This window comes from Erythranthe guttata, chromosome 9 (genome assembly GCF_056151865.1).
Source record: "Erythranthe guttata isolate IM_541 chromosome 9, IM_541, whole genome shotgun sequence".
NCBI classification, from domain to species: domain Eukaryota; kingdom Viridiplantae; phylum Streptophyta; class Magnoliopsida; order Lamiales; family Phrymaceae; genus Erythranthe; species Erythranthe guttata.
The window spans coordinates 12298785-12314656 of record NC_142541.1 but is presented as its reverse complement, the minus strand read 5'-3'; the positions used below and the strand labels follow the sequence as shown (position 1 = coordinate 12314656).

At 43.0% G+C, this 15872-nt stretch overlaps 2 protein-coding genes across 2 annotated transcripts; both read right to left on the bottom strand.

The window, feature by feature from the left end:
- Nucleotides 1–709: 709 nt before the first annotated feature.
- LOC148768121 (uncharacterized) lies at nucleotides 710–6415 on the bottom strand. The gene is made up of 2 exons (XM_088822773.1): nucleotides 1318–6415; nucleotides 710–777 (listed from the first exon to the last, which is right to left on the bottom strand). The coding sequence occupies exons 1-2, from the start codon at nucleotides 6413–6415 to the stop codon at nucleotides 710–712; spliced, it is 5166 nt and encodes a 1721-aa protein (XP_088678899.1).
- A 499-nt stretch (nucleotides 6416–6914) lies between these two features.
- On the bottom strand, nucleotides 6915–7925 carry LOC148768120 (stemmadenine O-acetyltransferase-like). Its single transcript, XM_088822772.1, has 3 exons — nucleotides 7683–7925; nucleotides 7321–7478; nucleotides 6915–7014 (listed from the first exon to the last, which is right to left on the bottom strand). Exons 1-3 carry the CDS (start codon nucleotides 7923–7925, stop codon nucleotides 6915–6917), a joined length of 501 nt encoding a protein of 166 aa, XP_088678898.1.
- Between the last annotated feature and the right edge of the window lie 7947 nt (nucleotides 7926–15872).

Sequence of the window (15872 nt, the reverse complement as noted above, 5' to 3'; positions counted from 1 at the left end):
GGTCCAACATTCGTTATTTGGAATTATGAATGAGAATAAGAAAAGGAAAAGAATAGGCGAACGTATTAGTGAACCTTCTAAATCGGGAAGTTTCCAAATTTAGAAAGTGCACTGAATTAGGGTTTCCACTTTTGGAAAGTTGGAAATCGAGAGTTGGAACTCGTAATGATGAGGACATTATAATGATTCCGAAAATGTAATCGTTACAATTTTCCGATCATTGAATTGAGAGAGACGAGCAAGTAAAAGAACTAACGGACTTAAGCTGTTGGGCCATGTCCAACTTAAGCCCGTTAGGGTTTTATGCAAGACATATAAATACTTGATTTATAGGTCTTGCACACACACAACTAAGAGAACACACGTTCATAACCCTAGCCGCTGCCTCTCTCGATCAGCCACCCTCTCCCACGGCCACCACCACCGCGCCGTCGCAAGAAATTCGCCGGAATCGGCCACCCGTTGGCCGATCTCTTTCGGTATTCCTTTCCTTCTTTCTTTTCTTCCGTTATTCTGACTATTACGTGTCTAGTGCCACGTGTTTAGTAGATCGAAGTATACGAGGTGAAATCCAAGAGGAGGAAGATCGAAGAATCGAAGATGCGAGAAGGCAATTCAGAAAAACTGCTCTCGGATTTTCTGCGCTGCCCAGCGAGAAAATTCGCCATAAATCAACGGTCATCCGATGGACGTGAAATTTTGACAGTAATTAAGCATCGTCCAGAAGGAATTGTTCATCCAGTAAATACGCATGGAGATACTGAAGTCGGAGCAAGGCTGTAATTTCAGATCAGCAAACAGGTTGGATCAATAGGAGTGGGAAGAGCAGCTAGCCATCTTCTCTGCGCGTGAATCACATGCGCTGCCGTAGCTCGGATCATCGCCGTTGCTGCCCCGGATTGCACGGATTGGTTTCCGTGGCAATCTAGCTTTTCTTAGTGCGCCTACCTCACGCTTCAAGAGGTAATGTTTCGAATCTATTGTCATTCGATTCGGTTACGTTTAAATTAATATATGCATGTTCGTTTTAATAAGAAACTTGTATGATTTTATGTGACTACATGAAATTGGTTTTATTATTGCGAGCATGATTATTTGATTTAAACGCGAGCATGCTAATTGATTTAATTTCGATTAAGTAATTAAGCATGTTATTGTTTTAATTTCGCTGGAAGCGCAAAGGTACGCAATGTATGTTGTTTTAATTTCGCTGGAAGCGCAAAGGTACGCAATTAATTGTTTTTAATTTGTCGGGCATGTGCTTGTGTGCTTTAAAGTCGTTTAAATCGCATTAAATTTTTGTTTTCCGCTGCGTACGCGTGCCCGAAACCCAACACCCGTTTGCTTGTGGGTGTGCCACGGATGTGAAACGTTGGGCGACCTTCATCTCTGTGCACCACCCTGTTATCTTTTTACCGTTGAACTGTGTGCCATTATCCGATATAATAATTCTGGGGACTCCGAACCGGCAACAAATGTTTTTCCAAATAAATTTCATTACCTCATCTTCAGTGATTCGCGATAACGCCTCGGCCTCCACCCATTTTGTAAAATAGTCTACAGCTACGATAAGGTACCTCTTTCTGCGAACCGCCATTGTAAAGGGGCCCACCAGATCGATCCCCCATTGCGCGAAAGGGCATGGTGACGATATGATTTTCATAGGTTCGCCTGGCTGACGTGCTACTATGGCATGTGCTTGACAATTAGGGCATCGTCTTACATATTGCGTGGCTTCCATCTTCATTGTAGGCCAGTAGTATTCTGCCCTTAACAGCTTTTGTACTATTGTTCTTGCTCCTTCATGGTTGCTACACCATCCTTCATGTACTTCTTTCAGCACGTATTCAGCTTCGCTGCTTCCTAGACACCTCGCGTCTACATGCGAGTATAATCTCTTAAACAACGTTTCGCCTATTAAATAAAAATGCCGGGCCTTGTATTCTATTCGTTCTCGCGTGCGTCGATCTGAGATTGTATTGCCTTTAAGGTAAGTAATGATTGGTGTTCGCCAATCTTCCTGATCTTCCACCCTTGCAACAAGTTTTTCGCTATTACTTTCAAAAAACCGTCCGCAAGTTGATAATATGGTTATATTCCGCTCGCTGCAATCCACGGATGAACTGCCAATTTTGGACAAGAAATCAGCTTGTGAGTTTGATTCTCGCGGGATCTGGATGATTTCGCACTCTTCAAAGCCTTCGACCAATGTCTTGATAACTTTCACATATGCTTCCATTCGGACATCCTTGGTCTCGTATTCACCCGCCAGTTGTTGTACCACTAATTGAGAGTCGGAGTGAACTTTGGCTTTTTTTATTCCCATTCTTTGGGCTATCTCCAGTCCTTGCGCCAAGGCCTCATATTCGGCTTCGTTATTTGATGCTTTAACATTGAATTTTATAGCAAAGTGGAATTCTTCTTTGTTGGGTTTTATAAGCAACACACCTGCTCCGGCGCCTTGATTTGTGGAAGATCCGTCCACATATACCTCCCATGGCTGCGAGTTCTCAATGCGCGTAGTTTCTTGCAGAAAATCTACCAGTGCCTGCCCTCTTATTGCAGTCCGGGGCTCGTATTCGACATTGTACTGGCCTAATTCCACGGCCCATTTGACCATGCGCCCCGATGCTTCGGCATTCCCTAATGTCTGTCGTAGAGGATAGCTGGTCCTTACTATTATAGTATGGGATAGGAAGTATGGTCTTAATCGCCTTGCTGTTGTTATGAGTGCCAGGCCGACCTTTTCGACTTCGGGATAGCGAAGTTCGGCGCCTTGCAAGATTTTACTTACGTAATACACGGGCAACTGTTTTTTATCTTTTTCTCTGAACAATACTGAGCTGATGGACTCGTCCCCTGCAGCTAAGTACATGCAGAGGGTTTCTCCTTCTTCTGGGGGGGATAGTGAAGGGAGTTTCGAAAGGACTTGCTTCAGATTTTCGAAGGAGGTTTGACATTCCTTCGTCCCGGCGAACTCTTTCCCCTTTCGTAATGCTCGAAAAATAGGGAAACTGTGTTCGGCGAGCCGTGACACAAACCGACTGAGTGCTACGACTTTCCCCGCCAGCGTTTGTACTTCTTTGATTGTCCTTGGCGCAGTCATTGTTGTGATCGCTTTCACTTTCTCCGGGTTGACCTCTATGCCCTGTTTAGTGACCATATATCCCAGGAATTTTCCGGTGCAGACTCCGAAAGAGCATTTAGCAGGGTTCAACTTCATGCCATATCTTCGAAGAGTCAAGAAGGTCTCCGCGAGGTCAGCTATGTGTGATGTGGCCTCGCGACTTTTTACTAGCATATCATCCACATATACCTCTAGATTTCGCCCTAATTGCTTAGCGAACACCTTGTCTACTAGCCTCTGATATGTCGCACCCGCATTTTTTAAACCAAACGGCATAACTTGATAACAGTATGTGCCTCCCGATGTGATAAAACTAACCTTGGGTTGGTCTATGACGTCTAGTCTGACTTGATGATACCCTTGCGATGCGTCCATCATGCTCAATAATTCGCATCCTGCCGTGGCATCTACCAACTGATCTATCCTGGGTAGTGGATAGTGATCTTTAGGACATGCGGCGTTGAGGTCGCGGAAATCTATGCACATACGCCATTTACCGCCTGGTTTAGCTACTAGAACAGCGTTTGAAAGCCATTCGGGGAATTGGATTTCGCGTATGTGTCCGATTTGCAGGAGTTTGTCCACTTCCTCCTTGATGATAGCGTCTTTGATGGCTCCAAAATGCCTCTTCTTTTGCTTCACTGGTCGGATCTTCGTGTTGATGTGTAGCTTATGGACCATGATGCTTGGGTCTATTCCAGTGAGGTCTTCCGATTTCCATGCGAACACATCCGAATTGTCTCGCAACAAACCAATCAGCTGCTCCTTCATTTCTCCATCTAGACTAGACCCTATTCGCGTGACGCATTCTGGGCAATCGGGTATGACTTTGACCTCTATAAGCTCTTCGCTGGTGCTAGTGTGGATCGGCGTTGCCTCCGCTGTGTTGGTTCGTACTTTCTTCCCATCTATGGTTCCGCCTTGCGATTCTCTGACTCTTTTGCTCTTTTCCCCTTGACGAACTGATTCTACGTAACACGACCGTGAGCTCGTTTGGTCTCCAATGACCTCTCCGACTTCACTCCCTAAAGGAAATTTTAGCTTCATGTGGTATGTTGAAGGTATCGCCCGGAAGGTATTAATCATGGGCCTCCCGAAGATCATGTTATATGAGGATTCGGGCGCATCTACCACCATAAAATTAACTGTTTTGATTTTCACGAGCGGGGCCGTTCCTAGAGACACCGTAAGCTTCACTTGGCCCAACGGACGAACTGACCCTCCGTTAAAACCATATAACATTGTGGATACTGGGGCGACGTCCACTTCGAGGTCCATGCGCTGTAGACAATCATGAAGTAGAACATTCACCGAGCTACCATTATCCACGAAGATCCTCGAGACATCATAACCAGCGACGTTGGAGGTTATCACCAGTGCGTCTGCGTGCGGCGTGTCTAGGGCGCAGCAATCGTGAGGTCCGAAGGAAATAATGGGATGAGCTTCGGCCTTAACGCTAATTTGGTTTACCTCGGCTTTCTTGATGGTTTGAAGGCGGTAACGTCGCGCTCGGTTTGAATCTCCGTCTGTCGGGCCGCCAATGATCATACTGATGAACCCCCGTTTTACTATTGGTTCTACTTCATCCTCTTCATCTCTTCGCCTTTTCTCGCTGTCCCTTCTTCCTTTAGAACTTTCTTCCATGACATATTCTGACAGGGCCCCTAATCGCACCAACCTTTCTAATTCATCCCGTAAGGTGAAGCACTCATTGGTCTCATGACCATAATCATTATGGAAGTGACAATATCCACTCGCGACTGCTGTTCCCCTTGGTGGTTCGCTGTGCCCCCTTGGCCATCGTAGTTTTGGGTGTTTGGCTATGTGCTCGAGAATAACAGATTTGGGTAAAGCGAGCTCCGTATACCTGTCGAACCGGGGATCTCCTATTTTGAATCTGGGTCCTCCTGATGTAGGGAACTGGTTGTGTCTTCTCGCGCTAGGGGGGTAATGTGCCTCCGGTTGTTCTTCTTGTATTTCCATTAACGAACGAACATTACTTCGAAATTGTTCGTTGCCCTTGTGTGGAGCCCGCACGATGCGCTTCTCGCTATTTCCCATATCTCTGGAACGTTCTCCCTCTTTCATCCGGCGACATTCTTCTAAATTGATGTATTTCTCTGCACGTTCCAACAATTCTGCGAAGGTTGAGGCGTTTCTTTTGGCTAGTGATCGGAAGAAATCGCCATCTTGCAATCCCTGGATGAATGCGCTAACGAGGATTTCGGGAGGTGTCACGGGGATTTCTAACTTCTCTGCGGAAAAACGCTTCACGTATTCGCGCAAATCTTCTCCTTCTCTTTGCCTAAGTCTGAATAAAGCCATCGCGGTTTTCTGTTGTTTCTTTGAACTTGAGAAGTTGCGCAGGAATTTTGTGCTAAAATCTTCAAAAGAGGTGATGGACCCTCTGGGCAGGCTGTTGAACCAAAGTTGAGCATTCTTTATTAGCGTGGTAGTGAATACGCGGCATCGTATTCCATCCGTATACAAGTGCAGTGTTGCTATACTTTTGAATCGGTACAGGTGATCCAAAGGATCGCCTATTCCATCATAGAAAAAACCCACAGGGGTGAATGTGGATGGCAGTGGATCTTGCAAGATATTCCATGCGAACGGCCCGGCCTCTATGATATCAACCGGTCGATTAATGTGGTGTTGCCTTACCTCCCTAGCATTTCTTCTTTCTTTAGTCGCATCTTCTTGCCCCATGGAACTGAAGCTATCTCCTCTTCCTTCCGAACGATCTACGTGTGTTCGCTCTTCTCGTGGCACGCCAGATGGAGGCTCTCCCTGGGTATGCATTCGTCGTTCTCGTAACTGGGCGAGCTCTTTCTTCATATCTTCCATTTGAAGGACACCATTCTCGCGTTCCTGTTCAAGCTTTCGGATGCTCTCCTTCTGAGCGGCGATCTGGATCGACAAATATTCTTCTTCTCTCGCGCTTCTTTCGGCGGCCGACGCTTCTTTCTTTTCGTTCTCTCGAGCCTCCTTTAGTTCGCCTTCGAGCTTGTGGACTTCTTCTTTGTGTATTGCTAGTCTTCGTTGTTCTACACCCAAAGCGATTTGCTGATCTAACAGATCCATGAGACTTTGAGTGGTTTCTTTGGTTTTGTCCCCATGGGCCTCCTTGTTGTTCGGATTGTTCCGATCGGACATTTCGCCTATAGATGTTTTATTCGGGAGGATCTCCTGTGGGGATACATCCATGATATCCCTCGAATTCTTGGTGGGAGGAGTTTTAGTCCCCAATTCGGTTTCTAACCGTTTCGTGATGCCTTCTCCCTTCATGATATTACTCACGCCCTAGCTCTGACTCGCTCCTTTTCCCACAGACGGCGCCACTTGAAGGTGTCGAAAATTCGCACCTTCAAGAATTCTCCACCGGGACCCTAGTAGTGAATCTTCCGGTAAAAATTCTATTACGATAAAATTCTTTTTTTGATCTTTTTTATTATTTTCTCTCTTTATGTCTTTTTTTTACTGTTGTATCTCTGTGTGCTTCGACGATGATTACAAAGATCTTTATAAGCTAATTGTTCCCGGCAATTAAGGGGACAGATTTCGTCCATTACTCCCGTCTCTCCTCCTTGGTCTTGATCTTGGGCCTTATATAGAAGATCTGATTGCCTCTCCCTCTCATTCTTATGCTGAAATCGCGCCCTCTTAACTCGCTTGGGCCATGTTTTCTCGCCCACATTCAATTCCTCTGGGCCTTGTTTGAGCGTGTTAGAGAGAAAACCATACGCCGTCTTATGGGCTGAGCTTTGCTCGATAGGTCGATTTGGGCTTAGTTGTCCCGAGATTCGTCCCACTTGGCCCAACCCCCATGCGGGCTATCCTTTTCGCACCCGGGCCCATTACAAATGGCTAGGTTGACAAACTGGGCCCTATCAATGATCATTAGAACTCACATACAATTAGTGATTAGAAAATTTGAAATTAAATCTTAGAATATATATAAGTAAAAACTTTCACCTTATTTATTTATTTATTTATTTATTATTATTTCTTTATTATTATTATTAAGGGGACGTGGGGGTTGAATACATTAAATACAAAATAAAATTATTGAAACATAATTAATGAAACACACCAAGAAATATTTTTTTTACTGAAAACAATAACAAATAATTAGCACAAACAAAGAACACACACAGTAGATTATATTGAGATCTTCATTTGAGAGAAGTTGCCTGTAATAATTTTTCTCAATTACTGCCATTTCTACCTCAGCCATAGTCACCCAAGCTTCTATCCCGTCTCCCGATTTCGTATCCGTAAAAACAGTCAAATTCTTGTGAGGCACCGGATAAGTCGACACCCAACGAGGCTCCCCCCAACCATAATTCACCTCGTATATCGGAAAATTACACCAACTCGAAAAAATACAAATCTCCAAAAACCCTTCTTTTTGTTGAATGACCATCTCAACCAAAAGCTTAAGCTGTTAGTGAAATGTATCATTTAATATTAATATCTCCAATACAATGACCATCTCAACCAAAAGCTTAAGCTGTTAGTGAAATGTATCATTTAATATTAATATCTCCAATACTTTTAATAAGTCATCGTCGTCGTCGAATAATTTCTCACCTCCATCCCCATTCTTCATCCCACAAACATAATCCCCGTCGATCTTTTTAACCGCCTCTCTCAACTTGGCTACCAAAACCGGATACGACTGATCTTGTTCGTCGTTTATCGACGACCAAGCGATTGCTTGCGTGCATGCGTTGCCGAATGTTTCTTCAAGAATCGGCGGGTTATTAGCTCTAGATCTCACGTTCACTGCATGCATGGCGGCAAATTTCGCCTTATTACCTCTCTCCAAATCACCTTCTTTGGTGGTGTTGGGTGCTAAATACCAACACGCAAGTGTACGTATCGCAAACAAGTAGTAAAGTAGACTCGTGAGAGTCGGATGTCGATCCCACAGGGAATACGCAAATTATTTAATCCTAAGTACCAAATCCTAACAATTATGATTTTTATCCAGCCTACGCAGGGTTGTCAATTTAATTAACTAAATAAAGTAAACTAATTAAGAAAGCAATTAAACACGAGAAAATATCAATATAAAACGGATCTAGGATTTTATCTTCCCCTATGCGATAATTCTTCACCCGATTAATCTCCTATCATGCAAGTTACGATTCCCGATTATTAACCCAAGACACGAAATTATTCATAACCAGCTGTCGCTGCGCTATAAACCTATTATTCATAAAAGATTCACTATATGTCTATGCAAACCTAGTATAAATAAAGCATTAAATAGCAAGTCTCGTAAACGGCTACCTAAGGTATTATCTGTATGTCTACGATAATACATGCAATTAACACACACATTCGGTGAAAAACTACTCGAAGGCTCTTCTATCCCTGTTCTAATTATTAAAACGATCTGTCAATCAATTCTAACAATAACAAATAGCAACATAAGTTAGCTACGCTCATGCACTAAATAAAATCAAGATAGAAGAAATAATCGAAGAATTAAACTTGCATAAAAGTAGAAAAATAGGTTCGAATTACCACATAGGGTTCCAATAAAATCCTAGAATAAAAACTTAGCTACTCATGTTCGTTACGGAAAACATAATGAAAATACGAAAAATCATAAAAACAATAAAAGAGGAGAACTATAATGAAGAGTCGTCAAGTCTTCGTCTTCGTTCTTGCTCCTTGATTGCGTGTCGAAAGATAAAAGCTAAAAACTAAAATAAAGATGAAAGGTAAAAGATAAAAAAGATAGGTCTAATTGTGTGCTTGTGGCCTTTAAATAGGGTGCAAAACTATAATAGGGCGGGTTTCCTTGTGTAATTAAAATTCCTTCACTGCGCCATCACGACCTTCCGGACGGCCGTGTGAGATTTTGAACTAAAATCCGCACGGCCGTGCGGTCTTTAATTCTCCAGATTTCTGATTTTTTCACTTTTGGCCCACTTTTTCTCTGAATTTGCAGTTTTCACCCCAAAAGTTGCCAATTCTTCAATTTGCACCTAAAATACAAATAATAGCCATTTTAAGCACCAATTATCATTAAAACACACCAAAAGCTCCAATTAAAAGGTATAATTAAGTGTATAAATATACACTTAACACACCCCCAAACTTGAACTTTTGCTTGTCCTCAAGTAAAATCAAATTAAGAACACAAAACAAAACCATACATCTCATTACATAGATTGATGGGTCAACTTCGCGTTTTCAGAACTTGCAATTATGATGACAATTCATAGGTATTCGCAAGCTTAACATTCAACGGCACTTAGTCACTCACTATTACCAAAAACCACAAATCATACAATTGCTTCAAGTATCCAATATTTACAAGTTAAAGATAGAAAGAATTTGTACTTACATGCATATATTTGACTCCAAATACTCACCAAATTATTTTACTCAACTAATATTGAACAATAAGCTATTGGGATCATTGGGACTTTGCGGCTTTCAATTGTTAGGCTCTTTGGTCCGAGGTAGGTAATATGGGTATATGTGGCTAATTTTCTTGAATTGAGGTGATTACGCCAAAATTTGAAAGATAGGCGTTTGAAACAATGAATTCACCTCTAGGGACTTAAATAAACTCGATTCTCCAAAATTCACACGTCAACACTTTTGCCTTGAGGCAATGGATCGAGTTTTCAACACAACTCAACAACTAGTCCTTATTTCTCCCTTATAATCTATTCTTCTTCTTCTATTTTTTTAATTTTTTTTTTTTTTTTTTTTTTTTTTTTTTTTTTCGAAGAAGAAGAAGAAAGATCTTATAAGAATTTTTTCGACCGACCCCAAGGGATAATTATTCAAAAATCTCCACTTTTCTACCTTCTACATATTGGCTAAAAGAAAGAACACCTTTTCTCTCCGAGGCTCAAATCAAGGTTCTAAGGATAAAAATTTAAAGGTAGGCTTGAAAGGCTCAAACGGTTCAAAGAAGGCCCAAATCATATCCCAAATCACTTATTAACAACACTTCGTATCATAAATGTCCTAAGGTGAGATTTAAAACCGAATAAAGCATGATTGAGCACAAATAAATTCCAAATTTAAAATGCAAAACATTCAACCAAAGCAATGCACAAGGTGTGATTCCTAGCAATAATTCACTTCTACGTTCCGTTGAATCGAAAGCTAAACAAATACATACTCCTTATCAACATAAAACAAGTAGTTTCATCATCAAACATTGACCATCTACCATCATCGTAATTCATCGATGCATCGAACAAAATTTTTTTTTATTTTTTTTTATTTTTTATTTTTTTATTTTTTTTTTTTTTTTTTTTTCATAATAAAAACGAAAATAATAAAACGACAACTAAAACAAAAACTAAAGCATGCAAAATAAATAAAAAAATAAAACACACATAAAGCGCACATAAACGAAAACAAGTGATTAACCACCCCCAAACTTAAAATTCACATTGCCCTCAATGTGATTTGCCCGGAGTTTAAGGATAGAAAACACCTGTTTTTAAGCGTCCGGACCATCGTCGGGTTGCGCTCCAACTCCACCATGTGCAAGAGCATCACCATCATCTTCCTCATCCGAAAGCTCGGGTACCGGTTCAAGGATCGGTGCGGGCAAAGGAGCCGGTTCGGTGCACTCGGGATTGCCGCACGCCAAATGTCGCACAATGGCTTGAAGCATCCTTCCCGACCACCGTTGGAGGGACTCGATCGTGCTCACCTTGTGCTCCACCGTGGCAAGCCGATTTCTCGTGATCACCAACTCACGCTCCATTCGTCTTTGAAATCGCCGGTCCGAACTTGTGCTTGGACCCTCGGGTGGAGTTATTGGTTGGTTCTCGACTGGTTGCTCGCCATCTTGGATGGGTGCCTTGTATTGCCGGGCCGCAAGGTCATTCATCGGATTCCGAATTGATGTGAAAATGTCCGTCGGTTTGGTTGGGACCTTCGCCTTCTTGCATAAGCCGGTAATGAGGCAAGGGAAATAAAACCCCTTGGAGTTGTTGACCATGGAGGTCCAAAATCGGCCGGATATGATGACGCCAATGTTGATCGGGGTGCCCTTGAGGATGTAGTATGCCAAAGCACACCGTTCGGGGTCCACGCGAGTCCACGAGCGGGTGGGAATGAGGTTGGCACATATGAACGTGAGGCACGCCTTGCCTACTTGGTTGATGCATTTCCACTCTAACTCGTACTTTTCTTCGGTAGATAGTTCGGACCAAATGGGGGGTCCATCGCACAACACCTCGGCGATGTGATCTCGTGTGACTGCAAGTTGCAGTTGCCCCCAATTGAATGGTGTCATGTGTCGGAGGTGATAGAAGGAATTGATGTCGTAGGCATTCCACTCGACCCTCTTGCCTCGAACAGTGCTCACGGTCCGCTCCTCTGTGAGGTGGATATGGTTGTTGGCGTAGAACTCGCGGACCAATGATAGGTTGATTGAACCCTCCGGTTCCAATAGTGCTTGCCACCCTCGTCGTAGGAATTCTTGATGTAACGGGGCAAATTGTGGAAGGGTGATTTCGTAGGCACGCTCCGTCACTAGTTTCTTCCCCTTTTGCTTCTCGAAGCGAGCACTAGCGCCTTCGACACAAAAAGCGTCATCGTCGGGTGTCGGAATTTGGTCGGTTTTCTTGCCCTTCCCCTTGCCTTTTGAAGTTCCCTCGCCATGTGAAGTGCCCTCCCCGTCACGTCCTCGTTTCCCCATGACTTGCGAATGTGTGTAGAAGGGATTAGGAGTGGATTGCTTTGCAAAATTTCCCCCAAACTTGAGTCGGACAATTCGTCGAACACCTTGTGGGCGTTCTTGGTGGAATGGATTTTTGGAGAAATTTGCACTTTTCTTGAACCCCCTGCACAAATTAGCAACAAACAACTAAGTTTACGTATTATGTGTGTGCAATTGGTGAATTTCTGGTGAAATTTGTCAAGAAAATCGAAAAATTTAAAAATAGGGGGGGAGTTCGAAGTGGAGAGAAAGAGGGTTTGGAATTTGTGAAAATTGGAGTTTTGAAAACCCTTATTTAAAATGCCCCGTTTTTCCCTTCGGACGGCCGTGCGGGATTTTTGGCCTAAAATCCGCACGGCCGTGCCAAAATGTCAATTTGTACAGTGGTCCCTTTGAATCTGGGACGGCCGTGCGAGATTTTGGCCTAAAATCCGCACGGCCGTGTGAAATGCTGATTTTGGGCAGTAGCATCGTCCGCTTCTCGGACGGCCGTGCGAGATTCCAAGTCTTTATCCGCACGGCCGTTTGACAAGTTTCAATAATTGCATTTAAGGCCCTGAAAAATAAAAACTTCTTATTAGTGCCCCTGAAACTTTTTTTTTTTTTTTTTTTTTTTTTTTTTTTTTTTTTTTTTTTTTTATAAAATGAAATAAAAGCAAAACTTAAAAAATTAAAGTGACATAAAATAAAATAAAAAAAAAAAAAAACGAAAGCTCGGGTTGCCTCCCGAGAAGCGCTAAGTTTACAGTCTTCTGCCAGACTTTGTCTGCTTCTTTGTTCAAGCTAACGTGACCGAAGTCACTTGGCGATTGCATCCCTCTCCCCAATAATGCTCGTTTGGTTCGTTAGGTGGCCACATCCACCTTGCACGTTCATCATTGTTATCATCCCAACTCTTTTGACTGTCCCTCGGCGGAGTTAAAATTGAACTAGCACAATAAACTTGCTCCGTCCGACTATCTTTTCCGCCACCATCTCCTGCACTCAAAGATCCTTTCCCATGGTCTAAGATCAAAACGTCAAAATCGTCATGATTTGTAAAATCCACAAGATCAATAGCATAACAATCATTATCATCACATGGATTTTTATTAGTGCTAAAAACGTTAAATTTGATCGTTTGATCGTGCACTGTCATTGAAAGATCACCACTAGCACAATCAATTAGAGTTTTCGACGTGGCTAAAAACGGCCTTCCTAGAATAAGAGGTATCTCCCTATCTTCATCTATATCAAGTATAACGAAATCCACAGGGAAAATAAATTTATTCACTTTTACTAGCACGTTCTCTAGAATACCTTTTGGGTAAACTAAAGACCTATCGGCTAATTGAAGGGTTATAGCCGTTGGTTCAATCTCACCTAACCCAAGATTTTTGTAAATGGAATAAGGCATGAGATTAATGCTGGCACCTAAATCAATGAGCGACCTAAAATTTCTACCTCCGATAGTGCAAGGGATAGTGAACTTACCTGGATCGCCGAGTTTTTGTGGAAGGGGTCGTACAAGAATTTCACTGCATTGCTCCGTGAGTTGGATGATCTCATTCCCTTGCAATTTATTCCTCTTTGTTACGAGCTCCTTGAGGAATTTCACCCACTTTGGCATCTTTTGAATGGCTTCGATAAAAGGAATATTGATGTGGATTTCCTTCAGCTTGTTCAAGAATCCTTGGTGCTCGGCATCGAGCTTCTTCTTTTGAAGCTTTTGAGGATATGGGACTTGAGGGACTCGTGAGATCACTGTGGGAGATGGCGGTTCCTTGCGAGTTGCTTCTTTTTCCTCAATCTCATTCGGCTCCTCGATTACCGTGTTTTGCTTCTCCTTTCGTGGGGCCTCCTCCAATTGTCTCCCGTTCCTTAAACTCACGGCGTTGCACTGCTCGACGTTGTTCTTCCGAGGATCTTCCGTGTTTGATGGCAGTGCTCCCGATGGCCTCGCTGTTAGTTGGGTTGCAAGTTGACCCATCTGTGTTTCTAAATTGCGGATGGAGGCTTGGGTGGTTGTCATAAATTGCGCCAAGATGTTTGCGAGATCTCCTCCTTGAGGTTGGGCTTGAGGCGGATTTTGGAATCCGGGCGCTGGTCGTGAATAATTAGGCGGTTGACCTTGAGGTGGTGCTTGCCTTGGTCCTTGCTGATTTCCTCCCCACCCAAAGTTAGGGTGATCTTTCCATCCGGGGTTGTACGTGTTGGAGTACGGGTTCCTCTGTTGTCGGTTGGTGTCATGCACATAATTCAGAGACTCCGTTTCTTCTACGTACTGGTTGGGAACTTGGACTGCATGGGCTTGCTGAGTCTGCAAAGCCGCTACTTGCTTCGATAGCTTCTCCAATTGGGCTGTGATTGCAGTGACTCCGTCTAACTCCAAAATTCCTCCCGTCTTGACTGTTCCGCTATTCGACCGGTCCGATGCCCGCATGTATTTGTTTCTAGCGATCCGCTCCAAGAGTTCGTATGCTTCGTCATAGGTTAGACTCATGAACATACCTCCAGCTGCAGAGTCGAGCACGGTTCTCGAGTTGTCTTGCAATCCATCGTAAAATATTTGCAATTGGCGCCACTCTTGAAGTCCATGATTCGGGCACCTCCTTACTAGCTGCTTGAACCGCTCCCACGTCTCGAATAGTGCTTCACCGGCTTCTTGTATGAAATTTTGAATTTCTCTCCGGATTCTCTCAGTTTTTGTTGGGGAGTTGTATGTGTTCATGAAAAGTTGCGCTAGCTGGGCCCAAGACGAGATGGAGTGCGGTGCGCGAGTTTGCAACCATTCTCGGGCTGCTCCTTGTAGGGAGTGCTTGAACAGGCGGAGTTGCAGTGCTTCGGGTGTTACTCCGTTCATCTTGTGCGAGTCACACGTTTCGAGAAAGTTGACCAAGTGAAGATGTGGATCTTCATGAGCCAATCCGCTGAAAAGACCATTGTTTTGGAGCATCGTGAGGAGTCCCGCTCGAATCTCGAAATTGTTGGCTTCAATGGGGGGCTGCTGGATGCTTGATTGGAACCCATTGAGTGTCGGGACGGTGTACTCATGCAGTGCTCGTTGACGAGGCGGTGGATTAATCAGCTGGCGTTGCTCTTGCTCGTTGACGATTTCTCTTGCCACATTCGGTGGGCGCCTTTGGTCACCTTCTCCACGATTATTCTCGTCCTCCATCGTTGCCGGATTGTTTTGGGCTAACCGTTGATTTCTCCTGGCTTGCCTAAACGTTCGCTCAATTTCGGGATCAAGAGGTAGCAGGCTCGTGTCGTGTCCTCTTCGCATAAAAAGTACCTAAAACAAAATAAAAAAAAAATAATTAAATAAAATAAAAAAAATTTGGCTGAAGTAAGAAAAATTGTTCAAATTTAATATTAGGATAAATAAATAATTTAGCCGTATTCCCCGGCAACGGCGCCAAAAACTTGTTGGGTGCTAAATACCAACACGCAAGTGTACGTATCGCAAACGAGTAGTAAAGTAGACTCGTGAGAGTCGGATGTCGATCCCACAGGGAATACGCAAATTATTTAATCCTAAGTACCAAATCCTAACAATTATGATTTTTATCCAGCCTACGCAGGGTTGTCAATTTAATTAACTAAATAAAGTAAACTAATTAAGAAAGCAATTAAACACGAGAAAATATCAATATAAAACGGATCTAGGATTTTATCTTCCCCCTATGCGATAATTCTTCACCCGATTAATCTCCTATCATGCAAGTTACGATTCCCGATTATTAACCCAAGACACGAAATTATTCATAACCAGCTGTCGCTGCGCTATAAACCTATTATTCATAAAAGATTCACTATATGTCTATGCAAACCTAGTATAAATAAAGCATTAAATAGCAAGTCTCGTAAACGGCTACCTAAGGTATTATCTGTATGTCTACGATAATACATGCAATTAACACACACATTCGGTGAAAAACTACTCGAAGGCTCTTCTATCCCTGTTCTAATTATTAAAACGATCTGTCAATCAATTCTAACAATAACAAATAGCAACATAAGTTAGCTACGCTCATGCACTAAATAAAATCA